General features: G+C 57.6%; 8 protein-coding genes across 8 annotated transcripts; 4 read left to right on the top strand and 4 right to left on the bottom strand.

The window, feature by feature from the left end:
- Nucleotides 1-1,262: 1,262 nt before the first annotated feature.
- GGS23DRAFT_78123 (uncharacterized protein) lies at nt 1,263-2,347 on the bottom strand. Its single transcript, XM_051521277.1, has one exon. The coding sequence runs from the start codon at nt 2,253-2,255 to the stop codon at nt 1,620-1,622; it is 636 nt and encodes a 211-aa protein (XP_051371194.1). The 5' UTR covers nt 2,256-2,347; the 3' UTR covers nt 1,263-1,619.
- A 3,494-nt stretch (nt 2,348-5,841) lies between these two features.
- GGS23DRAFT_570439 (uncharacterized protein) lies at nt 5,842-11,006 on the top strand. The gene is made up of 3 exons (XM_051516513.1): nt 5,842-7,560; nt 7,652-7,708; nt 8,907-11,006. The coding sequence occupies exons 1-3, from the start codon at nt 6,541-6,543 to the stop codon at nt 10,329-10,331; spliced, it is 2,502 nt and encodes an 833-aa protein (XP_051371193.1). The 5' UTR covers nt 5,842-6,540; the 3' UTR covers nt 10,332-11,006.
- A 1,714-nt stretch (nt 11,007-12,720) lies between these two features.
- Nucleotides 12,721-13,092, bottom strand: GGS23DRAFT_597288 (uncharacterized protein; the record flags this gene model as incomplete). The annotated part of the gene is made up of 1 exon (XM_051518599.1): nt 12,721-13,092. One exon carries the CDS (start codon nt 13,090-13,092, stop codon nt 12,721-12,723), a length of 372 nt encoding a protein of 123 aa, XP_051371192.1.
- An 829-nt stretch (nt 13,093-13,921) lies between these two features.
- GGS23DRAFT_77812 (uncharacterized protein) lies at nt 13,922-15,198 on the top strand. The gene is made up of 3 exons (XM_051521274.1): nt 13,922-13,931; nt 14,035-14,312; nt 14,380-15,198. Exons 2-3 carry the CDS (start codon nt 14,301-14,303, stop codon nt 14,995-14,997), a joined length of 630 nt encoding a protein of 209 aa, XP_051371191.1. The 5' UTR covers nt 13,922-13,931; nt 14,035-14,300; the 3' UTR covers nt 14,998-15,198.
- A 104-nt stretch (nt 15,199-15,302) lies between these two features.
- On the bottom strand, nt 15,303-16,420 carry GGS23DRAFT_77864 (Rhodanese-like domain-containing protein). The gene is made up of 3 exons (XM_051521276.1): nt 15,982-16,420; nt 15,772-15,886; nt 15,303-15,606 (listed from the first exon to the last, which is right to left on the bottom strand). Exons 1-3 carry the CDS (start codon nt 16,156-16,158, stop codon nt 15,413-15,415), a joined length of 486 nt encoding a protein of 161 aa, XP_051371190.1. The 5' UTR covers nt 16,159-16,420; the 3' UTR covers nt 15,303-15,412.
- A 78-nt stretch (nt 16,421-16,498) lies between these two features.
- On the top strand, nt 16,499-18,266 carry GGS23DRAFT_77825 (arsenical-resistance protein). The gene is made up of 4 exons (XM_051521275.1): nt 16,499-17,011; nt 17,092-17,234; nt 17,296-17,382; nt 17,468-18,266. The coding sequence occupies exons 1-4, from the start codon at nt 16,708-16,710 to the stop codon at nt 18,119-18,121; spliced, it is 1,188 nt and encodes a 395-aa protein (XP_051371189.1). The 5' UTR covers nt 16,499-16,707; the 3' UTR covers nt 18,122-18,266.
- Nucleotides 18,267-18,318: 52 nt separating this feature from the next.
- On the bottom strand, nt 18,319-20,600 carry GGS23DRAFT_570414 (chromate transporter-domain-containing protein). The gene is made up of 4 exons (XM_051516512.1): nt 20,064-20,600; nt 19,931-19,978; nt 19,740-19,861; nt 18,319-19,678 (listed from the first exon to the last, which is right to left on the bottom strand). Exons 1-4 carry the CDS (start codon nt 20,184-20,186, stop codon nt 18,412-18,414), a joined length of 1,560 nt encoding a protein of 519 aa, XP_051371188.1. The 5' UTR covers nt 20,187-20,600; the 3' UTR covers nt 18,319-18,411.
- A 2,182-nt stretch (nt 20,601-22,782) lies between these two features.
- On the top strand, nt 22,783-23,315 carry GGS23DRAFT_77760 (uncharacterized protein). The gene has a single exon (XM_051521273.1). It carries the CDS (start codon nt 22,925-22,927, stop codon nt 23,192-23,194), a length of 270 nt encoding a protein of 89 aa, XP_051371187.1. The 5' UTR covers nt 22,783-22,924; the 3' UTR covers nt 23,195-23,315.
- The last annotated feature ends 454 nt before the right edge of the window (nt 23,316-23,769 follow it).

Raw genomic sequence — 23,769 nt, 5'->3', positions numbered from 1 at the left:
TCCCATCTTCCCTGACCGGCTTCGTAACGCTGGTAGATAACGCCCAACCAGAAAGTGCGAAACTGCGGCTGCTGTGCGTATCGATCTCTTGCGCTGCCGGTAACGTCGTGATGATATGTTATAGATCAGGACGATACGCCCGTCGCGCTATCTGATTAGCAAAGGCTAGGGAATGCGCCCTGCCCCTAATTGCGGGCCGAATGAGTGCCGGCGAGTGGCCGAGTCGTCACTTTCGTCGCTCGAGAGCATCCAACACGATTGGACGGCCAGGAGGCGGCCTAATAAGGGCGAAGAGGGTAGTGGTCGTCGATGATTTGTAGAGCCGGTGAGGGCGGCAATGCTCTCGAGCCGGTTTGAAAAATCCTAGCCGTCGTCATCTTCAAACCTGAAATATGATCTATTGCGTCGAGTCCGAAGGACCGGAAATGCCGTCCTGGTACCGGATGCCCTGAAAAATAGCCCCCTTTCCACGTGAGATATATGCTGGGTGCGGCTCGGCGGGCCGTTTCTCCATAAACGCCCGGTCCCTATCATCAATATCTCATACAGGGCTGTTGGCTTTTTTGGCTGAAGTCCAGTTCGACTGTCGAGATTTCAGTAGTGGGATATCAGATGGTTTCTGTGGGCAGGAGGAAGATGACACATCCACCAACTTCCTCGAAGATCCGAATGGGGGTCTCTGGAGCCACATCGACTGCCTCTTCTACAGGGGGGTTACCTGACATGAAGACGCACAAGACCAAAGAGCCTAATGGGTGGGTTATATCAGCCAAAAACCCAACAATATTGCAAGTGTTAAGTTGGGTTGCTGCAGCGCCTGGTGGATCTGAACTCTCTGCTGCTGCTGCTGCTGCTGCTGCTGCTGATGTATCGATGCGGATGCATTCGACGGCTGATGCCGTGTGAAGTCTGAGCAGGCCGTGTTGCAGAAAGTCGCTAAGTTCCGTCGAGGGGTGTGCATTTGACGGGAGCAAGGGTATAATGACGGTAACGTATACAGAGAAGGGGTGAGACCCCGTATTCGGCGCCGGAATGATACCCTATATAGAATTGAGTAGAGAAAATGGAGCTAAAAAAAATATTAAGAGTCTGGGAACAAATCGGGTCACGCACGCGCTTCGTATTGGTGCGGACATGCAAAGAAAGACGGAAAAATTACAAATTACTGCAATCTCTTGGGAGCAGTACCGGGGACCCACGAAGACTACCAAATATCGTTACGGCAGCTCTGGCAACCGCTTGGGGCTGGAGACAAAGCCCGCCAAGTCGAGGCTCGACTCGATGAAACGCTCGAGATACTAATTTCTTTCCGAATAGATGCCCGCGAGCATAAACAGGTTTCTTGCCTGGCAGGTAATTCCACTCACCTTGGCGGTCCCTCTCGCGAAGACTTGACCAGCCTGGCCAATGGGGACAGGCAGCGGACAAGGGGCGTGCGAGGACGCGCCTCTAACGTGACAGTAGTGGGGGATCCGTGCCTAGGAACCATGGGCAGCGCCTACGGGTAGTCTGAATAAGCTATGTAGGTGTAGTTGTTAAGGTCGATACCCGAGGGTGCAAAACCCGCCGGTTAGATCCAGCATGGGGGGGCGATCATTTAGATCGACACAGAATTCTCCTCAACGGTCGACGCGAGCGAAGTGACGCTGAAGCCAAGCCCCCATCGAAGCTTCTGCGCGTAGAGGATCGAAATACGCACCCTTCAGGTATCTGAGAAATGGTGGCTTCATGGTTGGTCTATCGGCGACGGCTAAAAAAAAAAAAAAAAACAAGGGGAGGGGGGGGGAGCGTGGAGGCGCAAGAAGGCGAGTCATCCCCAAGGTGTGATTTCGTCCCTTTCGTGCGAGGTGGGCAATCCGGGTATTTGCCGAGCATCCCACGCCGCACGCGTGGGCTGGACCGTGTGTGGTAGGCGTGGCCCCTGCTGATCCAAGAGAGAGAGAGATAGGGATAGAGAGAAAGACGGAGGGGCACGTCGATGGAGTGGAAGAGGCCGGATGGAGGCGGATGGATGGGTTAGACGGAGAGGGTATCGGTTCAGCTTTCTCGTCGGGACCGGGCGATGGACAGAGTGGATGGCATCTGGTCCGTACGCATGTAGGTGTGTAGACAGGCAGGCATGTATGTATGTATGTATGTATGTATGCACATGTATGTGTATGTATATGTGCACACGCACATCCGTACAGACCATACATGCCTCGAAAATCCATACATCCATAGCATACCTGCATGCCTGTGTGTACAACGTTCATTTCCTCCTGCGACCCTGGTCAATCCTCACGCATCCGCTTGACTGACAGCCCCTAGCGTGAGGGGGCCCTGAGGGCGAAGATGGGGACGGTCGACACCTGCTGCGTGGGTGTGACCACCCAGGCACGCCGGAAACGTAAGGTGGATATGCAGGTTGGACCGGGGAGTTTGCGTGTTGTTTAGCTCATGGGTTCCAGCCGTAATCAGCCTGTGCCTGACGCGTCCCGCGGCCTCGCGATCGAAGGGTATGTATGCTTTGCTTTCATTGCGATATTGCAGAGGATGGGCCCGCTATGCGTCGTACGGCGATGGGAGGGGGTGATAGTAATTTCACGAGAGGCAATACGCCGTCGTGGTGGTTGCGGCCGTGGTAGGTGGTAGGTGGTAGGTGGTGGCGTCCCTACATACCTACATGCCTGCCTAGGTATCTAGGGATATGAGGTGGTGGTTATGGTGGGAATACATCGTAGTAGAGGATGAGAAGGAGGAGGTGATGATGGTGGTGTGTGTCTACGCAAAGCGTGTTGCAAGCGACGAACTATAGTTCGTCCTGTCGTCAGCCTGTCAGTCCACCGGCTCAGGAGTTCGTTGCTTCCATGTGGTGGTGGTGGTGGTGGTGGTTGTGGTGGCGGCCAGGGGAACTTCGGCCACTGATCAATCGCCTAGCCCCTTTTGTTACATAAGCCGCCGCTGCGTCACCATAATTTTCAACCCAAACCATCCGACGTCCAGGGCCTTGGTCCCGTACCTATGTCCTGCAGAGAAGAATGCCTAGCATCTAGATATCCGGGAGGCATCGAATGTGGGCAAATTTGCCCTCTAAGCAAGTGAAAATCTCTTGATAGCCCGCCCCTGCATCTGGCGGCTTCCTCGGTGCCTGGGCTTACCTACCTACCTACCTACCTACCTACCTACCCACCTAACGTGTCTTACTCTATGTAGCAAGAGAGAGGCCCATGGGGTACCTCAACCCGGTCGGCGTAGACGGACGTTAGGGGGGTAAGCCGCACCCATATCTAGCATAGGTACCCATGAGCACACACACACTTTGTGTCACATCTGTAATATATGGATCCTTATCAGTCAATCGTGTATTCCTAACTTTTCTCTCTTCCCCTCTTCCACCATCACTATGTACTCGGCCCTTCTGCAATCAATTTTGGTCGGCGGATGCATAGGATATATGCCTATACGTCTACGCACATATGTACGTGCAGCAGTAGTGGCCTGGCGTCCCCGGCCCTTTAGGAAGGGCTATCTTGCTGGCCGGAGAGAGGGAGAGAGGGAGCCGGGGGGGCACCGAGTAGGAGGAAAAAATAAATAAAATAAAGGGAAACTAATTGCTTCTCTCTACCAGTCAGCTTTGGGAAAGTTACAGTCGCTTTTTGGTTTTTGATTTTGCGCAGACGCATCTGGGACTTGGATTGGCTGGTGGGTGTGGGTTCCTGGGTCGCGCTGAGCTGCCTTTCCGGTCCATCACCCACGCCTGTAACGTCTCAAAAGCCCCGTTAATCCATTTGTACGATACCTCAAGGCGACCCTACACATGTCAACATGTGTATAGCACAGTCAACACGAGTCTTGTGAGACTGGATGCTGACCAGGTTGTTGGTCGATAGAGGGGGTTGTAATTATTATCGCGAGGTCTCGCTCGACGCTGACAGGAAGAACGTACATGGGTACCTAATATACAGAGGCGTATTTGTACCCGTCTCACAGGTAGGTAGGTGTTTCCGATAAGCTACTCTAGAGGTAGGTACTGGGAGGTCTCTGGTGTGCAAAGGATCGTATAAGCATCGTAAGTTGGGCAGAACCTGTAGGTAGTTTGATCTGTTTAGGAGAGGTACCTGAGATGGTACCTGAGGTGTGTGTATGCGGACGACGTTGCCCGGTGTAGTATCGCTGGCAATGAAATATTATCCTCGCTCCTGATCTATCCATCTTTCTCCATTTCATCCTTGCCGTACCCGCCTCGGCAACGTCCACCCTCCCATCACGTCGGCATTGGTGAGTAGACATATACCTATCTAGGTAGGTATAGAAAGACACGCTCAGGTTCATCCATGTTCTTGTCTACCTAGCTTATGAGTAGATCCCTGAGGTACCCGTCATCTCTACCTAGGTACCTAGGTAGTACGTAGACCCCCGTATGTATTGCCGTACCCATTTCAGAGTAGAGTAGTAGCAGTAGTAGGCGATGCATCCATGATTTATATTTATATATATATGTGTGCAGATACGCATGCATTCGACCACCTGTAGAGGTGTAGGCCCAGCTCTATCCGTTCATCGATTCGCCCCTCTGATAGGTTACCTACCTCTACCCGCCTACCCGCCTACCTGTAGGAGGTACCTACCTAGGTACCTCTACGCGCATCGTTACGTATCCGGCACAGGCACATTAGGTACCTTAGCTAGGAGGTAGTAGGCGCCTTAGTGAGGGATGTTATACGCATACGATAGGTACATCTGCATATAGCAATCCCCAGCAACCTACTATTTCCCGTCATGTCAGGCTTGGTCAGCATGCGTGTGGCTATTCCCACATCGATCTATCGACCTGCACGGCCAAATGATGGATGCAATCCTGTCGCCTCTTAGCTCAGGCCGGAAGCTGAGGCGGGCAGGTATAGCAACCTACCTCCTTGCTACCTACCTGAGGCTAGCAGGTACATGAGGACGAGGTTCTGGCCCGCGGCCGCATCCCCTGATGGTACCTGCACGCCTGCACACATAGGTACGGGGTACCTGTCCACTGCCCAGGCGGATGCCCGTAATGGACCCATCTGGAACTGACGGAGCCCAGGAAAACGAGCCCGGGCACGGCATGTCGTGGCAGGATGGGAATGTACTATGTAGGCATGTCTCGAGCCCGAGGTTACCTCGATCACCTGCTCCCTGACTAAGGGTTCGCGTGTAGCGGGTACCTGCGGTAGCGCGTCGAAACAGTTTGAGGTACATATACCCTGCGTATCCTGGCGTACGGGCAGTCGGAACGGTAGGCACCTAATAATGCCATCGAGGGGAGGGGGGTGGGAAGGGCAGGGAGGCGCACCGGGGGGCGGCATGGGTAACCCCGAAGGGGCATGCGCACTGTGGCGGCACTGTGTCTCGATGTAGCGGTACGCACGTTACATGCCACTCCGGCCGACACTGCATACCGGACCGCCAGAAGCAGCCTCAGGGCTCCATCAGGATCCCATCTTCTCCAATCTTTTTTTTCCCAAGTCCCCTTCTCGAATTTCTTCAGGTGTGCGAAGCCTGCAGCGCTGGGCACTAGGACCAAAGGAGCAACGAGTTGGCTTCTCTACGGAGAAAACGCAACAAATGCGCCGATGACTGGAAGCTAGCTGGAATCTCGGCCCAGAGTCGCGTCGAAACACCTCAAACATCGCACCACTGGCAGCGCACTCTCGTCCTGTCCTGCTCCTACACTAGCACCCGCCGAACTCCTGCTGGTTGCTGCTGGTCCTGTCGCTGCGGCTGGCCTCGTCCTTTCTCGCGCGCCCGCCTCGGCCCTCCTTGTCGGCCCCCCCCCCCCCCCCTCGCTCTGTCTGTTTCTGCGTATCCGTACGAGAGTGTGTGCGCGTGCGGTGTGTACGTGCGGTGTGTACCGGTGTGTGGAGCGAAAGTAGAGAGAAGAGAGAGAGAGAGAGAGGGAGAGGTGTGTGTACATGCGTGTGTGTACGTGTGGTCAATGTATGTATGAGCCCGCAAGTGAATGTGAGTGAGGCGAGCGAGTGAGTGGTGTGTGTGTGTCATGTATGTGTGTGTGGTGTGTGTTGGTCTCGTCTCGTCTCCTTCTCCCTCCCTCCTCGCTGGCTCTCGACACCCCCCACCACCACCACCACCCCCTTCTTTGGATCTAGTCCCTGGCTCTCTCGCCTCGGCTGCGCATACACTGGCACGCACGCACGTCGATACGCACATACGTACATACCTTAACCTCCTACCTGCCTACTTGCCTCCCTGCCTACCTACATACCTGCTACCTACATACGTGCAGTACCCTCCCGTCTGTCACTCTCGGACAGCGGGTGGGAGGAGGTGGTGGTGGCCGGCAGGCAGAGCAGACAGATAGGCAGGTAGGTGTAGCTAGCTGGTGCTTCTGGCTAGCCACCCCGTTCGAGGCCGCTGGGCCAGACAGGACAGGACCTGTTCCGTCCCCTGCCAGCCCTAGGTCGGGTTTCGCGACTCGGCCCCCCCCCCCCCTTACGCAGCGTGGAATCTGCGTCCCCCTGCTCAGATCGCGCCCCCATAAAAAATTGCAAATTAAAATCAAATCAAATGGCAGAAGCACAACAGGAGCAGCCACAGGCTCATCAACCTCAGCCTGAACCCGTCCTTGCCGCCGCTGAAGAACCAGCCCATGCCCTCCCATATCAATCGCCGGGCACGTCCTCATTATCACAGGCTACCCGCGAGCTCGAAGAGACACAAGACACGCAGGGCCAGGCGCGGGTAGAAACACAAGCCACAACGCCCCCAGCGCCGGATGGCAGCAAGCTCGATCTCGATCACGATCACGGCCACGCTCATATAGACGCACACGCACGAACGCCGATCCCACAACCCGCAAATGCAGAAGCGACGGCAGCAGTAGGAGCAATCCTCGGACACGCGCAGGAGCGGGAGCCGGCACCAGAGGCAGAACCGTCCCTCCAGCCCCAAATTCCGAACCACGCTGCCGACGCTAATACTCCGACATCGACGCCAACAGTAGCCTTACCCGCCACTGCTGCTCCTGCCACCACCGCTGCCGCTGTCGCTGCCGCTGCCGACGCGGCTACTCTGCTCTCCGCGAGGGCGGACACCACCGGAATCTCGCCCGATTCGCATCACCAGGTGTCACCCGAGGCCACTGCGCCGTCGTCGGAAGCCATGTCCAATAACCCCTCTCACCCGCCCAGGCCTCCTCGACAGTCCATAGGCTACCCGAATCCGACGGCGTACGCGCCACCGGGCATGGGCAATCCGCAATACGGGTATCCAAACCCAGGGGGCCAGGGGCCGGATGCGTATCGTGCGAGCACAGGTGTCCCCAATAGCGCGATGGCGCTGCCGAGCATGCGCACGTTCGATTCGGCGCAACAGCAGGTCCACCCGCAGCAGCACCTGGCGATGTCGATTCCCGTCAACCCCGTGCCCTCAATGCCTGCGCAATCACACATGGCTTACTTCGGGCAACAGTCGGCTGTCCCCATGGGCGGGGGGAATCCGTATGGCCTAACCGCGGACGCTCTCGGCCCGCGATACGCCTTACCCCCCAGCGGGCCAGGCAGCGTACTCGGCGGCCGACACAAAAAGGTAATTGAAGCCAGGCTGCCATCCGTCGTTGCAAATCTCTCTTTTTTTTTTGTCCTCACTAGCTGACCAGACGGTACTATTTATTGTGTAGGAGATCAAGCGTCGAACGAAAACGGGCTGCTTAACATGTCGGAAACGACGCATAAAGGTACGTGCTATTATTTATTATTGTCATATACGAGCGCGATGCGCAGATCCTCTCAACGGAAAAGGGAGGGGGGAGGGGGGCAGGGGGAAGAGGGCGCTTCGAGGTCCATCACGCAAAGTGGGGGAAAAAGAAAGCAGCGGCCGAGGAAGACGGTCTGGGACGAGAAAGGAGGAGAAGAAAAAGCAGCAAAAGATGACGAAGAATTAGAATGAGGATGGACGGAGGAGTGAAAATACCCACTTTGCGGTGCCTGGGGATTTCCATGAATTGCCTACTTCGCACGCCTTAGCCCGAGAGTTCGGTTGGAGGAGCTAGAGCTGCCTGCCAGCGTAGCGAAGGCCGCTCGCGCAAGACGGGAAGAAGAGGCACGAAGCACAGCAAAAAGCAACGAGAGTACCTCTTCCAACCTCTGTCCTACCCCCAGACACATGGATCACCTCAGGTATAATCACGCCCGTATCTGCATCCCTGGCGATGCACAAACCTACATACACACATATCTGCATGCCTGCATATTTACACCAAGCGGGACGGATGTGCGGGCAGGCAAGCGCCAGCCAGCCAGGGGAGGCTCTGAGGATAGCGAGCGAGATCCAGCTGGACAGCCGTCGCACCCCACCACCGACTCATAATGACGAGGAGGGACACGCGAGAGGAGGAATAGAGGAATGATGAGGGAAAAGAACGCTGCGCGTAGCTGGCTGTCTGTCTGGTCTGTCTGGCTGTCTGGCTGTCTGGCTGGTCGTCCCAGCTGCCAGCCGCCCATCCGGCTCGGTCTCGCTGGAGTTTAAAATAGGTCTACCCCAAGCTCCAAAAAAGCAACATTAACCCCTCCCCGCCCCAAAACCCCTCGAAGCTCGGGACGATCCGAAGCCTCACCTCACCCCCCCCCCCCTCAACTCTGAACTCCAATTCCAAACACGCGCCAGCATCACCGCCTCGCCGCCGTCACCGCTCCATCGTCGTCATCGCCTTCTCAAACCCCCACATTGCACTATCAGGCCTACATGACCGCTTTTCACCATTGCTCGCAAACGCGCACATGTCCTGATTCGGTGCGAATCCCGCCCAAGTGGAAATCATACTCTCCGCCCTCTTTTTTTTTTCAAATGCCTCGTTTGCGTACCTGGTTGTGCGTGCTCGTGCGACATAGCATCCTAGAGTCCAGCTGCTAATTCTCTTCGTCCGATTTCTCCAGTGCGACGAGCAACATCCGATCTGCAAGAACTGCCAGAAGTCAAAACGCGAATGTCTGGGCTATGACCCGATATTCAAGAACCAGCAGCAGCAGCAGCATCCCACCAACATCCGGCCTGCTCCCAATAACCCGAGTTCTTCGGGCCCGCTGTCGTCAAGCCGGCATTCCCCCTCTGCCCCCCTATCGGGCAGTTCCTCTGCCTCTACCAACTATACCACCCTCCCCCCGGTAATATCTAATAACAGCACTTCCACCGTTTCATCTTTCTCTGCAGGCCTCGCCCACCCTGGACCGGCCGGCGCAACGGTAAAAAGCGAATCCCTCGAATACCCGGCCATCATCGATCCCGCGTTGGACAGCGTACTGAACACACCGAGTATGTCGACCTCTCATTTTCCCGCGATCAAGCATACTGCCCCAAATCTCGTTATTCACAGCACACCAGACGCACTCCATCTCAGAGGTGGTGGACCTTCACCTGTTCCCCTGCATTACCCCGTTTCGCACTACGCGCCGTCGTCTTTTCAGCAACACAACCCGGCTTACACTGGCTTCCCAGCGAGAAAGATGAAAGTCCACGAACTCGTGGGTATGAGCGGCGCCGTCCCTCCTATCCTCGACTCCCCTCTGACCAACGAGAGGCTGGCCGAGGTCAGGGATCTCTACGACCAGGTGTACGCCCCGGGTCTGGAAAAGTTCTTCGAGACGGAATGGTACACTGGGCCCCAGGGTGCCGGCGCTTTGGCGTCCAGCGTCTCCGCCAACGAGATGCTGGTGGGCTTTCTGCAGTCCATGGCCAAGACGGATGCTAGCGATGTTGCCGGGATGCAGTATTCGGCCAACCTTGAATTCAGGGTAGTCTGGGACCTGACCGCCCTAGTCTACGCGTCGGAGTACAAGGTCAACGTAGGAGAACACTTGCCGCCCCCCGACGACGGACCCGAGGCTCGGAATCGAGTGGCGGTTTTCGAAGCTCTCCTGGCCGGCGAATTCCTCGATCGGAACCCACTCCTACCGCCGCCCGTGAGCGCCGACCTACGGCTACACCGGATTCGAGAGTTCAGGTTCTGGTACCTTCTTGCCGAATTTCTCCGCGTCAGAGACCAGCCGAACACGGACGTGACGCGACAGCGGGACCACCTGCTCGGGCAGATGCGCGATCTGTTGGACGGGCGGGAGAACCGGGACGTTCTCTACTCGCTCGCCGTTATCCGTGCCCTTGCGCCGAATTTCCCCCCCGACTTCGAGAGCACCCTGCCGCCGCACCTCGACGAGAGTGACCCCAAGAGCAAGCTAGCCGTGGCCCGCAAGTTTATCCAAGACGAGTCTCAGGTGACGGGCGGAACTACGAACATAGTTCGCCGCTTCTCCGAGCTTGCCGTTCGGGCGTTCATCATCCCCGGCAGTAACATCGGCCGGAGGTGACGCGTGGGGGCGGGGGTTGGGTCCAGCTCTCGGTACGGAGAGCGACAGCGTACTAGCACGCATACGGCCTATATTTCCTGACGTTTGAACATAGTTTTCTGTGGCTCTTTTTTTAGGCGGCAATACTGGACCCCAGACTTCGTTCCTCTTAGACGCCCAACCCGAGGGTTCACTTTGCGCATTGCGTTTCCTCCTTCCTCCCGGTTAGATCCGGTCAACGGGTCGCCGAACGGGGACTCGTGGAAGCTAAGAATAATATTCTAGCCTATAGAAGCAGCTGGGTGGTGGAATTCTTGACCGGCGTTGTGGCATTCTACGGATTTCCCCAAAACTGGCACTGCACGTTTTACGTCTACTGTTTATCATTTACCTCGGATGCGATGTATGAATACGTGTTTTTGGAAGACCATTTATTGGCCGATAAAATGTGGTAGGATATGGTGTAATTTTTTCTTTCTGTTTTTCTCTTTTTACCACATCAGCTATTGTTCTCGTACGGACGGGACGGAAAAATCGGTATCCACGCATCACGGAAAATTTCTTTTCCTTAAACCAGAGCGATGGATGAAATTTTTGGGATCAACCCAGGACGGCGCCTAAGTGCGAAGAGGGGAGAGAGATTGGGGGGAGGGCGAAGGGAAGGACGAACGGACGGACGGACGGACGGGGGGGGGGGCGGAAGAAAGGGTGTAAAGGGGGGGAGAGGGCATTATTCATCGGGATTCTTTTCTTCGCCGGCGCCCTACCTTGTTGTTTTTCCCAACCACACCACCACAACCAAGCCCATTACTACTGCTGCTACAGTGACCGGATCTTCTACGGTACCCGAGACCTACCTATAGAGCTCTTCAACTAATATATGCGGGCTCACGGGGAGAGAGAGGGAGACTCGTAGATAAAACAACAGAACTCTGGAAAAATAACGAAAAAAAGAAACGTTAGGAAGAAGAAAAGAGACTTTCTCTCTCGCCGCAGCTTCGTTTCGCGCAGCGTATACCGCATGATGCTGCACAATAGGGTAAGCCAAGGTCCAGACCGTTCTCCCAGGATAAAAGGGAGCGAGGGGGAAAAGGGGGGAGGGTGGCCGAAGCGGGAAGGGGAGGGAGAGCGTGCCGAAGTCAGATGATAGGGTGGGAGGATACGAAAGAAGATCAGACAAGGCCGGACGGAGAAAGGGGAGGGGGAGGAGGCGCCGGGGAGACGGGGCAAAGGGGTAGTGTCGTAGTGGTGGTATCGAGACGATGAGGCTCACATCTCGCATGTGCAGTTCGGGGGCGCGCACGGTACCTACCTACCACCCTCTACCTACAGCTACCTACAGCTACCTACCTGCATCTCCTCCTCGGGGCTCTCATCTCCCACCTCTCCCACCTCTCCCGTCCTCCCGGCTGACTAGCTGACTGGCTGGCTGGCTGGCTGGCTGGCTAGGTCGCCCGCCCTACCGCGCGCTGCTGCAGGCTCCCCCCATTGACGGATAGAATCCCGAGCGGCGCGCGCACATGCGCGGCCGGCGCTCCAGACTCTCTTGGGCCGGCGGAGCGCGAGCAGGGGTTCCCTCGCTCTCTCTCTCTCTCTCGCTCGCTCGGCTGCGGCCGCACGCCACGCCAACCTGCGTCGGTCTATATATAGCCACACGCGCACACCCTATACCCTACCTACCATCCGTCACGCGCGCACGCGCGCGCCCTGTCCATGTTACCTACCTACTCATACCTTGGGTACCTAACCCTACCCGCCCCTGGCCCCAGCGCGCGCGCGCCGCGCTGCTCCCGTTCTCGCCCGCCGGCGCCGCGGGCGCGGAGATGTGGGAGGGGGGGGGAAGAAGGGCAAATTTCCCTGCTTCCTGCGCGTGCGTCACGCGACAGCCAGCGTCCCCCTTTCTGTTCGGCTGCTCGGCCGGCGGGTCCAGCCCAGCTCCGCCGAACCGCCTTGCTTCCCCCCCAAACCCCCTGCAAGAGACCCCCCCCCCAGGGTCGAGGCGAAGAGAAAAAAAAGTTGGGGCCCAGATCGCGTCCGCCCGCCTTCCCCCCCCCCCCCCCCGGTCCCCCTCACCGAACTGCCAAGTTCGGCACGCAGACGGGAAGCGAGCGAGCCGGTGCGCGCGTGGGCGTGTTGTCCCACCCCTCGCGAGCGCTCGCATGTCGATAATTAGATTATACATATATATCTATACATCTATGCCGCATGGCCTTAAGAGAGACGGTATATGGGTTGCGGTATTGACAGGGGAGGCAGGCAGGCAGGCTGGCTGGCTGGCAGGGAGGGAGGGGGTTGAGTGAGTGGGTGGGATGGGTGGATGTTGCTGTCCTCTCGTATACCTCATACAACGACGCCCTCCTCCATCGCCACCAGCTGGTGCTGTTCGTATGTGTATGTGTGTGTGTGTGAATTACCTGCTGCTGCTGCCGCCACCCAGGACTACGAAGGCTAAGGACACCAGTGCCGGCCGCACGATCACCGCCGCGGCGATGCTAGCGGCGTCTCGGCCGAGGCTGGACACAATATGCACCATGATGAGGCCCACGACGTCGTCCAGCATCGCCGCCGTGCTTAGCACCGTCCCCAGGCGCGTCGAGACCAGGCCGCTCGTGCCGAGGACCGTGAACGTGGTCCCCAGGCTCGTCGCGCACAGGGCAGCGCCGGCGGCGAACGACTGCAGCGGCGTGGCGCCGGCCATGGGACCGAGGGAAAAGGACAGGCCCATGGGCGCGGCGATGCCGGTGGCCGCGACGCAGGTGGAGAGGAGCAGGTTTGCCCTCATCGTCGTCACCGAGCAAGAGAGGCCGCCTGGCGCGGGGGTTCAGGTGAGTGTTCCTTGTAAGAATGTGGTTCACTAGGTTTAGGGACAGGAAGAAGGAGGCGAGGACGAGGATCTGGACGACGGAGGGCTCGTGGTATGGCAGGGACGCTGCCTCGGTCGCGCCGGCCATCTCTGCCGTGTTTATATCTTGAACGAGAGCGAAGGGGTATCGTCAGAGAATGGATGTTGAGGCGATCAGGTGTAAGTCGGCCAGCTGGTCTGCGAGGAGTTGTTGAAGGTGTGGGGCGCCCATTAGGTACGTAATCTGGGCTACGACATGGTTGAAGATGAAGAAGAAGTATATTTAACGTCACGCATTCTACCTACACTAGATAATGAGACGGGCCTGCGTCGCCGGCTAGGCCACTTTTGGTCGGTGATGGGGTTCACAGGAAAAGGACATGGTTGGAGAAAATCGGAGAGACGTCAGCATCTTCTTCCCTACACACGTCGCTTCGCCTGGGACATTTCTACGACGTTTGGATGCACTTCACCAATTTCTAGTAGTGAATAGACGCGGAGCTCGGGACATTGATTTACTGACGGGATAATACATAACCTTAGAGGAGGGAGATGCCGCCGCGATGACCGAGAGCAACGGAATTGCCTCTACCCCGCCTCCCATCCCATAAACAAACCAAAAATCCTCTCTTCTTTTCTTTGCTACTCCTCTATCCCTCTTACATCTTTTCCCCTTTTCCTCACTAATAACCCCTTCGTTTCTTCGTTTTCCTCGGCCTTTGGAGCTTAGAAACTGAATACCTCACTCTGAGATATTGCGAGAATCTCCGCCTTTCTAGGTACGACCACGCGCCTCCCCTCTTCTTTTCGTTATCGATTCTTTATCTTCTGTCCTGGCTGACCTTCCGTTGGTACACTTTATTATGGCGGGTTATCCGTCAGAAGACCTAGAATTTAGCGGGCAAGATTTATCCACTGTTGTCAAGAAAAGCGATTTCGACCGGCTACGCTGACAGCCACCTCCCACGGAGGCAGTTCCGGAGGCCCCCTTCCCAGCCACCGTGGACATCCAACAAGAGGGCGTATTCAACGAAGAGCTCACCTGCCTCCAGGAATCAGGTCGCCGGGTGGTGGGCACATGGGCTAAAGAGCACGCAGCCCACAAATAGGAGTACTCACTCACTTACGTACCTATACGGGCCGGCAGGATGCCTCGGAAGGTAGGTATGATTCGGGGACTCGGCGTCGGACACGCACGAGACTGCGGGGCTAATCGCGTTCGAACAGCACCCGACGCCGACGTCGAAGCTCCAGAACCGCGACAACCAGCGCCGCTCGCGGGCGCGCCGCCGGGACGTCCTCGCGTCGCTCCAGCAGCGAGTCGCCGAGTACGAGCGCCGCGACGCCCAGGCCACCCTGCAGATGCAGGCGGCCGCCAGGGCCGTGCTCGCGGAGAACCAGCGCCTGCGCGCGCTGCTCCGGCGGCGCGGCGTCTCGCAGCCCGAGATTGACGCCTACCTCGCCGCCCCGGACGGCCCGGGCGAGGGACATGCCGTCGTACCCTCCTCGAACCCGACGCCCCAGGCACCCGCCGCGTCGGCGCCGGCACTAGCGCTGGCGCCGTGTCGCAACAGCAGCGGACAAGAGCGCGAGAGCACATTGTGCGCGAACACGTGCACCTCGCCGCTCGCCGCGGACCCTCAAGTCGAGCCCCCGCCTCCGAGTGCGGGGCCCAGAGACACCCTCGAGCTCTCGTGCGACGAGGCGGCCGAGATCATCGCCACTTTCCGCGGCCACGCCGACCCCGAGGCGGCGCGCGCCGCGCTCGGGTGCAGCGGCCCGGCGGCCTGCCGCGTCGACAACTTGAGGATCTTCCAGCTGATGGACGCGGACGAGGGCGCTTAAGGCCTTCTGGAGACCTAGACTAGATGCCAGGCGTTCGACGACGGATAGCTGGTCTCTACGCCGACATGACCCCCTGGTTACCTGGTTTTCTGGCATGTTCTGACCCGGTCGTATAAGTATTCGCACTGGAGTGCTTATTAATAGGCATTGGGGGCGCGCAGAACGCTCAGCTCGCTTGCGGTTAGGTCTAAGCATTTAGGATCGTCTATTAGTGGTTAATAGGATCTTTTACAGGCCGCTATGCCGACAACAAGAGTACGAGCATTCATTGCCCCTGCATGCGCCTAATGGTACCTAGTATAGAGTATAGAGGATCGCGGGTTTACGTAGGCACTGCTGGCGGGTTGGCAACAGACGTATGTAAGTAACGGCATTATGTACACATGCAGGCCAGCTATACTCTATCCACCCACCCTTAGGCGTCGTCCTTCTTCTCCCCCCAGACAGAAGCATCGTACCCATCCATCCACGCGACGAACTCGGGGCCCGCGGCCGCCCACCCCTTGATACCCTCGGACAGGATCACGCTCGCTATCGCCGTCTCGCCTTGCGCCTCGAGATAGTCGCGGAACCACGCGGCCGCGCGGGTGCCGCGGCCGCGGGAGGAGCCTGGGCAGATCGGGGACGTGAGCGGTGCGGTTGGGAATGCGGGGGGGGAGGGGGGGGGTACTACAGCGATGCGCGCTGGGCGGGGGCGGGGAGAGACGAATGTGATAGAAATTGAAAAAGAAAAAGGTGCGAGAAGGAATAAACGAAAGTTGGGGCCCGGCTTACCGCAGTACCATATGACCTCGCGCACGCCGGCGGCCTTGAAGACGCGGTGCAGGGTGGGCAGGCTGGGGTAGAGACTCTGGGCGGGGAGGTTGAGGGAGCCCCTGACGGTGCCGCCCTGCCTCGCACACGGCGGCGGTTAGCCCGCCCCCACGCGCGATTCCTCCTCGCGGAGAGGGGGGGGGAAGGGGGGAGGAGGGGGAGAAGACACACCTCGTGGTCGGCGCGCCGCACGTCGACAAGTACAAAGGCGCGATCGCCCGGCGCGGAGTCCCGCAGCCGCTGCAGCACCGCATCTCGCGACAGCGCGGCCGGCGCCGCGTCCTTGGGCTCCGGGAAGGCGGCGTACCACGGCTGCGCTGCGCCGGCCGGGGCGGTGGTGCTGGACATCCTCGGGGGGTGTCGCGTGAGGTGGGTGGTGCTGGGAGGATGGGAGGAGCTTGGTTGGGTAGGTAGGTATATGCAGGCTGCGGGTTACGGAGGAGTAGTAAGGATCCAGAAGGGAGAGAGAGGGGGGTGATGAAGAATGAGAATAGTGGTGGCGTTGTGTTTGATTTCTACGTGCCTCGGGGAGGAAGACGGGAAGATGGGAGACAGCCAGATAGCCTAGGCTATTTTATTTGCTTGGCTGGCTCCGTCGCGGGCGGCGAGATCTGGAGGTGCCCCCATTCAGGAGGGAGTGTGTCATGCCCTCGGCGCGATTGGCTGGAGGACAACGACGCTTCAGATTGGCTGCTATCAGCTTGGCCTGCCTCCCCATCCACCTAGGTACACGCTTCTATAATATTCGTGCTTCTCTCTTCTCAAAGAAATCCATTCCTTACTCCTCCTCACTCATGCCTTCAGCTAGGTGGGTGTGTTCTTGGTGCGCTACATACCTACCTACTTGTTCTCTTGAACCATCAGTCCATTTCCTCACCGCCCCCCACACACTAAGCAATGGACCATGATACCAAAGAAAAGCTCGGTACCCGTTCGCCTAGCGACGAAGAGCACCCGCCTCCCTCGCCGCCGGGAGCGCATGTGGACGGCACCGACGACCGGGAGAACCAGCTCAGTCTCCGCGATGAGCCGCAGAACCGGACCCAGCTCTCGGCCTTCAAGGCGCTGGGCTGGCTCGACCGCCTGCTCGCCCTGTGGATATTCCTCGCCATGGTCGTCGGCATCCTCCTGGGCAACTTCGTGCCCGGGACCGGGCCGGCGCTGCAGAAGGGGAAGTTCGTCGGCGTCTCCGTCCCGATCGGTGAGCCCAATCCCCCCCTTCCCCCCCCCTTCCTACTCCGTCCGGATCCCGGCGCTGACCCCCCGGCTCTCGCGTCTAAGCCGTCGGCCTGCTCGTCATGATGTACCCCATCCTGTGCAAGGTGCGGTACGAGTCGCTGCACGAGCTCCTCTCCCACCGCGCCATGTGGAAGCAGATCTGCTTCAGCCTGTTCATGAACTGGATTGTCGCCCCGTTCCTCATGGTGAGTCTCGATGGGCCGTTCTCGTCGAAGCCGCTGCTGAAAAACCCTGCCCTCCCTTCAGCTGGGCCTCGCCTGGGCCTTCCTCTCCGATAAGAGCGAGCTCCGCGCAGGCCTAATTCTCGTCGGTCTCGGTAGATGCGTTGCCATGGTCCGTATTAATTGCCCTTTGATAGAGCATACCCAGATGTAGGCTCTAGCGCCGCCTGTGCTGACACGTGGTATGCACGCTGCAGGTCCTTATCTGGAACGCGCTCGCCGGCGGCGACAACGAGTACTGCGCCATCCTCGTGGCTGTTAACTCGCTGCTTCAGATGGTGCTATTCGCGCCGCTCGCTGTCTTCTTCATCCGGGTGATCAGCCGGCAGTCGGGCGCGCTGGACGTCTCGTACGAGGTGGTCGCCACCAGCGTGGCCGTCTTCCTCGGCATCCCGCTCGGCGCCGCCGTGCTCACGCGCTTCGGGCTCCGCGCCGCGGCCGGGCCGGCCTGGTACGAGCGCGTGTTCCTCCGCGCCGTCTCGCCCTGGTCCCTGATCGGCCTGCTCTACACCATCCTCGTGCTCTTCGCCCTCCAGGGCCGCCAGGTCGTCCACCAGATCGTGTCCGTCGTCCGCGTCGCCGCGCCCATGGTCGTCTACTTCGTGCTCATCTTCTTCGTCACCCTCGCCCTCTCCCGCTCCCTCGGCCTGCGCTACGCCCTCGCCGCCACCCAGAGCTTCACCGCCGCCAGCAACAACTTCGAGCTCGCCATCGCCGTCGCCGTCGCCACCTTCGGCCCCGAGAGCGACCAGGCCTTGGCCGCGACGGTAGGGCCGCTGATAGAAGTACCCATCCTGCTGGGCTTGGTATACGTGGTGCGGTGGATGGCGAATCGATGGAGTTGGAAATGAGGGTCCATGCCAGAACGTTAGCACCGTAAAAGTGAAGCGAGGCAGAATATTCCTAGCATCTGCTATGAGGATCACGGGTTTGGAGTTACTTCTACATGTTGAAATCGCATGCACATGTTCGATACCGGGAATTCAAGGCCCTTCAGCGATATCATGAATAATTAAAATAGACTCAAATGCTACTCAATTCACTCTGTCATTGCGAAGAAGGCACTTGACGCAGGGCACATTTGTCTTATTCAGGAGCCGGGAGTGGAGGACTAGAGTGAGGTCGGAGATGCTTCTCGCCGCTACCCTCTGCCGGAAACAACGCCGTATCTCACCAACCCGAGCGCAGCTCCGAGGATAATAACAACAGGCGCCGACAAGCCGTAGTATCGTCCGCCAACGTAGGCAGTGGTCGTGACGACAACCCACCAGGGGTCGTCGCCGAGGCTCCGCCCCGACTGAAAGCCCTCGTCGAGGTATCCGACGAGCCAGATGCGGTAGACGGCGGTGTAGATGAGCCCGACGGCGCTGGCGTTGACGCCCTTGACGGCGGACTTGACGCAGGGGCGGCTGCGGAGGGAGCTCCAGACGCCCATGGTGCCCTGGACGAGGGCCATGCCGGGGAAGAAGATGCCGACGAAAGCAGCGGCGGCGCCGGCGGCGGAGGGCAGGCCGCTGTTGGCGGCGGTGAGCCCGCCGAGGAAGACGGCGAAGTTGAAGTTGGGGCCGGGGAAGGCCTGCGCGAGCGCGAGCCCGATCAGGAAGTCGCGCGGGCTGACCCAGCCCTCGGCCACCACGTACTCGCGCAGCAGCGGGATCACCACCGGCCCGCCCCCGAAGATGATGGTCCCCGCCAGGTACAGGTTCGCGAACAGCCGGTAGAGCAGCGGCGGGTGAGCCAGCACCCCGCGCGCCACCATGACCGCCACAAAGGAGGTCAGGAAGAGCGCGATGACGGCGGACCCGGTCTTCCACGAGAAGTTGAGCTGGTGCTCGCGCGGGATCACGCGAGGTTCCGACTCGGTTCGAGAGGGCTCGTTTTCGCGACGCGCGCCGGGGGCTAGGTCGCGTTCTTCTGCGCCGTCATCGGCCCGCTCAGCGACGCGGAGCTCGGGGGAGGGACCGGCGGCGGACGGCTGTTGGCCAACGGGGAATTCCCCGGCTCCTTTCAAGGGATCGAGTTGAACGTGCGTCCTCGGGTCGAGGCCTTCCTCCTCGGCAGGGGCGGTTTTCCTCTTCCGGAAACCTACGGCGGTCAGTGTCGCGTTGACGGGCCGGTGCAGCCAGCGCTTGTCGTGGACGACGGTGACGACGCCGCTCGCGAGGATGAGCACGGGGAAGTACCAGAGGGCGTTGTACAGCAGGCCGGCGGCGCCGCTAAGAAAGACCAGGGTCCTCGTGACTTTGTCGGTGACGGCCTTCCGGGACAGCTCGACGGCAGCCAGCGCGATGATGCCGACGGTGGCGGCGTTGAGCCCCGAGAGCAGGGCGTACACGGCGCGCGGCAGGGTCGACCCGATGCTAGAGACGCCGATTGACAGGGCGTACATCCCCAGCGCGCCGGGGAGGCTGCGGAGGTGAGGCCGACGTTCCGGACGGTGAGGGGGGGCTGGGTTCGGTGCAGGCCTACCTCCAGAAGAGAAACCCGATCAGAGCGCCGAGAACGCCGTCGTGGATCAGGTTGATGCAATACAGCATCTTTGTGCTGGCCGGCCCGGACAGGGCCTGGGAGATGCTGAAAAGCTCTTGGTACTAATACCCGTCAGGCCTTCGTAGGGCGGCTGTGGGAAAAGGCAAAGGGGGGGGAGAGGGGAGGCGAACCAATTGGTCGTCGATCCATTTCAACTTGACCACGAATTTGTCATGGAACTAGGACTGCGCGTTAATAGGTACATACATCGTCCTTGGGGATAGCAATAAGGCTCGGGTTCATGGACGTCCGCCTGGCACTCACAATCTTGAAGTGCACCGGCGGCCCGCCAAACGACGTCAACCCCAGATACCACTCCGCCCGCAGGATATCGACGGCATGATGGCCGTAGGGGCCGAGAGTCTGCCTCCAATCCGAGACACCCATTGAGACGGGTCAAGTTCTTGTAAGCTTTGCTAGGAGTGGATGGAAGTAGGTGTTTCTTCTAGGCAGTATGGCGCCTTGGATAGGAGTGCTCTGCCTTCTGCGTATGAACATGTAGAGGGTTGTATTTTTTTTGGCGTTAGTGTTCACCGGGTGACGCAATGAAGCGTGGGTTTGCAACTATCCCTGCTTGAGACCCTCACAGACCACAAAGCGAGGCCAACGCTGTCTACCTATTACAAGCCTCCGTAAGGCTTTAGAACCACGTAGGGGAGAAGTCTTGGAATTGCATCGTGTACGAGGCCTTGGAAAGTAGGCTTGGCCTTATCTTTATAGAACCTATTTACCTGACTCTCCTGCTGTTCCGAGCAGGGGCAGGTCGTCCCTATCGTGAATATACAAAGTAGAATTGTGTTGTATTGTGTTGTCCTATTGCAAGGATTAATTATATAGGTATGTAGGACCTTATCGAATTATGGAGTTTTCTTATCGAATATCATGCGCGGATTAGCTCGGTCAAAAATAAAACATGGTTACGTGATTGGTTGTTTAGAATCACTTGCGCCCCTTTTCCTCAGCCCTCAGAGGGTTCCCCACGTTTTCAGCAAAAACGTCAGGGAGAGCAAGGTCTTACATCTTACCCGAAGGATAGGATTAATTTTATGAGTATCTTACCTGGCTCCCGAAACTAAACCACGTTGAGATCTCGACCCGTCACCGCCCGTTACTGCTCATCTAAAGCATGCCTGTCGTCTTCTATGCTCGAATCTGGGTTCCCGGACGTCCACGACAGGCCCCAACGGCCCCCCGGACCCCTATACGGTGATACCTACATTCTCGACAAGATAATGGACGGACGAACACGGGCCGGACGACAAGAGCCACTAATCAAATGGATGGGATAAAGGGACCCTAGATAGGAACCTAGAGAAACCATATAGCAAGATGTCCCCTACCTCCTTGAAGCTTTCGACAGGGATAGACGCCAGCGAACACGACGATGCTCAGACGCACCTGGGCCGCCGACTTAGGCGAAGGAGACCTCTCCTACGAGGCGCGTTTCTGTCTTCTCGCAAAACATAGGTAATGCTACTCTCGTAGAAAGCGATGCACTCTAAGCAGAACGCGAGAAAACTTCATTTCTCCCCTGCCTCTATACCCATTCCCTCCACCGTACGATACGGAGTGCAGCCACCGTTCCGATCTTCGGTCGAGTTTAACTCTCATAAGGACGTCAGTTTAGACCGACATTAACCAGGCCACCACGGGCGCCGTTGCGGCCGTTGGGAATGCTACCCTCTTATACTACAACTGTGGTTAGAGTTACCAGCTCTGCATTCGCAATAATTCGCCAGGCTTCGTGAATCCTTCCAAGGCTAGTAGCTATTCCCCGCCATAGTTAGCCTCGAATCGGTCGCGGAAACCATTCCGGATAGTCCCGTTGTCTCAGAAGAAGATCTGAACCAGTTTGAGTTCCAAGCAATCGAATACCAGGCGAAGCGTACCACTATATAGTACCTTAGGAGCACCACGGCCCTGTGCTAGGATTCAGCCCGATAGATGGTGCGTACGGGCCGAGTCAGCCCCTACTGGAGTCCCTGCAGCTGGCGTGGGGGGATCTTCCTCAACTCAAAGAAGAGGACGGCGAGAAATTCAAAGAGAAAAGCTCCGATCAAGATACTAAAGAGAAACGACGTGGGCACATCGTTGGTAGGACGGTTAGGAAAGACTCTAGTTGCCAATAACGGGCCCAGGTGCCGATCAACAAGATAACAGCTGCATCGTCAGGGTGACAGCTGTATATAGTGATCGGCCAGCTAGGAGAAATAAGAATCTAGAAATGATACAAGTACGAAGGCGTGGCAGGCGAGGATGGCGATTCGAGGGGTGAATAGCTATCTAGCTGGCGATCAGTGTAATGATTAAAATACGAGCAAACTTCTGACGCCGATCATCGCTATCGAGTATAAGGCGGCTCATAAACTTCGTGTCGATAGGTTACGCAGTGCTCTCTCTTCCTCCCGCCGCATCACAAGTTTCTTCGCTAGTGCCCTCCGAAAATATCACCTAAACTAGGGGCAAAGCGGTCAACATGAAAACCTCAACGCCAATGCAGCGAAGGTTCCGATAAAACCCTTCCACTACACGATTAGCACAGGCCTACAGTACGGCTATACCTCGTCGGGACAGGGGCTTGTTCTGCTCCAGATGAAGCCGGATGAACCATCAACCCTGTACCACCATTTTTCCGCTCCAAAAGAACTTCCGTCCGACGTTCGTGAAGCACAGAAGCTTGCAGAGGCGAATCCTGAGACCCTATCCAATCCGGCTCTCGTAAAGGTGCTTACCATGATCCAATAATCCGTGGCGGAAGGCTGCCAAAAACATCTTTGTGCCAATGGCCGCTATTACGCCCGCAATTTCGCGAGACGTTGGGTAGTAAGAACCGGGCGACATTGCCAGAACGTCTCGCTAAGCTTCAACCGCCTTCAGATGTGGGTAAGTCAGACGAAACCAAGTACCAGAGACGGGAAGATGAGAGCGAAAACGAGGACGATGCTTCGGCAGCAGTAGCAAACTGGAGGTAATATACCTAGCAGTCAATCATCGCGACAACTTCATGCTCCAGCATCAGTTTCGGGCAACTAACGTAGGCAAACAGGCGAGGGCCAAGAGCAGCCGGCGCCTCCAACGACCCGAGAAGTCTATAGGAGGCCACTGCCTTCGTTCTGCTCTCAAAAATGCCTGCTCGCCTTGCGGAGAGGGAGGTCGATGGGTCGATATTGCCCAAACGCACGACACCATCGGGGCGAATCTCTAGGCGAGAACCATCCTATGTCGTTAGGGTAGTTTGCTTTTCTTGTTTAAAAAAACAGCTGGCCGTAAGTTTAGATGACGATGTCCTCTGTCCAGACAGATGGGGTAAATTTGGCGCCATCGGCGTGTTATTCCACATCACCTTACACGAGTACGGCTATACATTTGTAGCCAAAGGTGTCCGAAGCGCATAAGCGCAGGTTCTAGCACGCGAGCATTCTGTGTATGAGCTAATTACTGACCTCTAAGGCCACGTCGTTCTGGTGTATCTTGGGTTCATTGACCTCACACGCGAGTACACGTCCTGCTTTGGCGCCCACATACGGCGCATACTCCTCTTGTCGTTCGGCGGCCACGAGCTCTCCCGTAGCGAGTATGAGAATTCCGAGTTCGAGATGGACGGGCGGCTGTGCGAACTAGCAAACCCACGAGGTCTTCTACGGCGACGGGCGGCCACAAAATGTGCTCTGGAGCCACGGGATGTCGCGACTAATGACCATCGACTTCAGCCATACCGAGATCGGCCTGTCACACGGGGATGGAACCCTGCGCTAATAATTAGGTCATAAGGGTTAGGAGGATAATATCGGGTATTAAGGTTATTACCTCGGGGACTTATTAAGGAAAAGTCCTAGATAAGCTTCGGATAGCTTCGGTAGTAAGGTATAAAGGTATAAAGGTACGAGGGTACCTTTGAGATATATTAAAACGAAAAGGGAACGACGGACTTAGAAAAGAATAAGGACCTAAGAAACCCTTTATAGAATTA

The sequence above is a fragment of the Durotheca rogersii genome (assembly GCF_024521655.1).
Source record: "Durotheca rogersii strain YMJ 92031201 chromosome Unknown GGS23scaffold_12, whole genome shotgun sequence".
NCBI lineage: Eukaryota > Fungi > Ascomycota > Sordariomycetes > Xylariales > Xylariaceae > Durotheca > Durotheca rogersii.
The sequence above is the reverse complement of the archived record's forward strand: the minus strand, read 5'-3'. Positions and strand labels throughout refer to the sequence as shown.

Bases quoted from the DNA above. Each gene is read 5' to 3' on its own strand.
- GGS23DRAFT_570439 (XM_051516513.1), top strand. From the start codon at position 6,541: ATGGCAGAAGCACAACAGGAGCAGCCACAGGCTCATCAACCTCAGCCT. The intron at 7,561-7,651 runs GTAATTGAAGCC...TTTATTGTGTAG, and splicing joins TCGGCGGCCGACACAAAAAG to GAGATCAAGCGTCGAACGAA. The intron at 7,709-8,906 runs GTACGTGCTATT...CGATTTCTCCAG, and splicing joins GTCGGAAACGACGCATAAAG to TGCGACGAGCAACATCCGAT.
- GGS23DRAFT_77825 (XM_051521275.1), top strand. From the start codon at position 16,708: ATGGACCATGATACCAAAGAAAAGCTCGGTACCCGTTCGCCTAGCGAC. The intron at 17,012-17,091 runs GTGAGCCCAATC...CTCGCGTCTAAG, and splicing joins CGGCGTCTCCGTCCCGATCG to CCGTCGGCCTGCTCGTCATG. The intron at 17,235-17,295 runs GTGAGTCTCGAT...CCCTCCCTTCAG, and splicing joins TTGTCGCCCCGTTCCTCATG to CTGGGCCTCGCCTGGGCCTT.
- GGS23DRAFT_78123 (XM_051521277.1), bottom strand. From the start codon at position 2,255: ATGAACGTTGTACACACAGGCATGCAGGTATGCTATGGATGTATGGAT.
- GGS23DRAFT_77760 (XM_051521273.1), top strand. From the start codon at position 22,925: ATGCCTGCTCGCCTTGCGGAGAGGGAGGTCGATGGGTCGATATTGCCC.
- GGS23DRAFT_570414 (XM_051516512.1), bottom strand. From the start codon at position 20,186: ATGGGTGTCTCGGATTGGAGGCAGACTCTCGGCCCCTACGGCCATCAT. The intron at 19,979-20,063 runs GTGAGTGCCAGG...GCGCAGTCCTAG, and splicing joins CGCCGGTGCACTTCAAGATT to TTCCATGACAAATTCGTGGT. The intron at 19,862-19,930 runs GTTCGCCTCCCC...GACGGGTATTAG, and splicing joins AATGGATCGACGACCAATTG to TACCAAGAGCTTTTCAGCAT.
- GGS23DRAFT_77864 (XM_051521276.1), bottom strand. From the start codon at position 16,158: ATGTCCAGCACCACCGCCCCGGCCGGCGCAGCGCAGCCGTGGTACGCC. The intron at 15,887-15,981 runs GTGTGTCTTCTC...TGTGCGAGGCAG, and splicing joins TGCGGCGCGCCGACCACGAG to GGCGGCACCGTCAGGGGCTC. The intron at 15,607-15,771 runs GTAAGCCGGGCC...CGATCTGCCCAG, and splicing joins CGAGGTCATATGGTACTGCG to GCTCCTCCCGCGGCCGCGGC.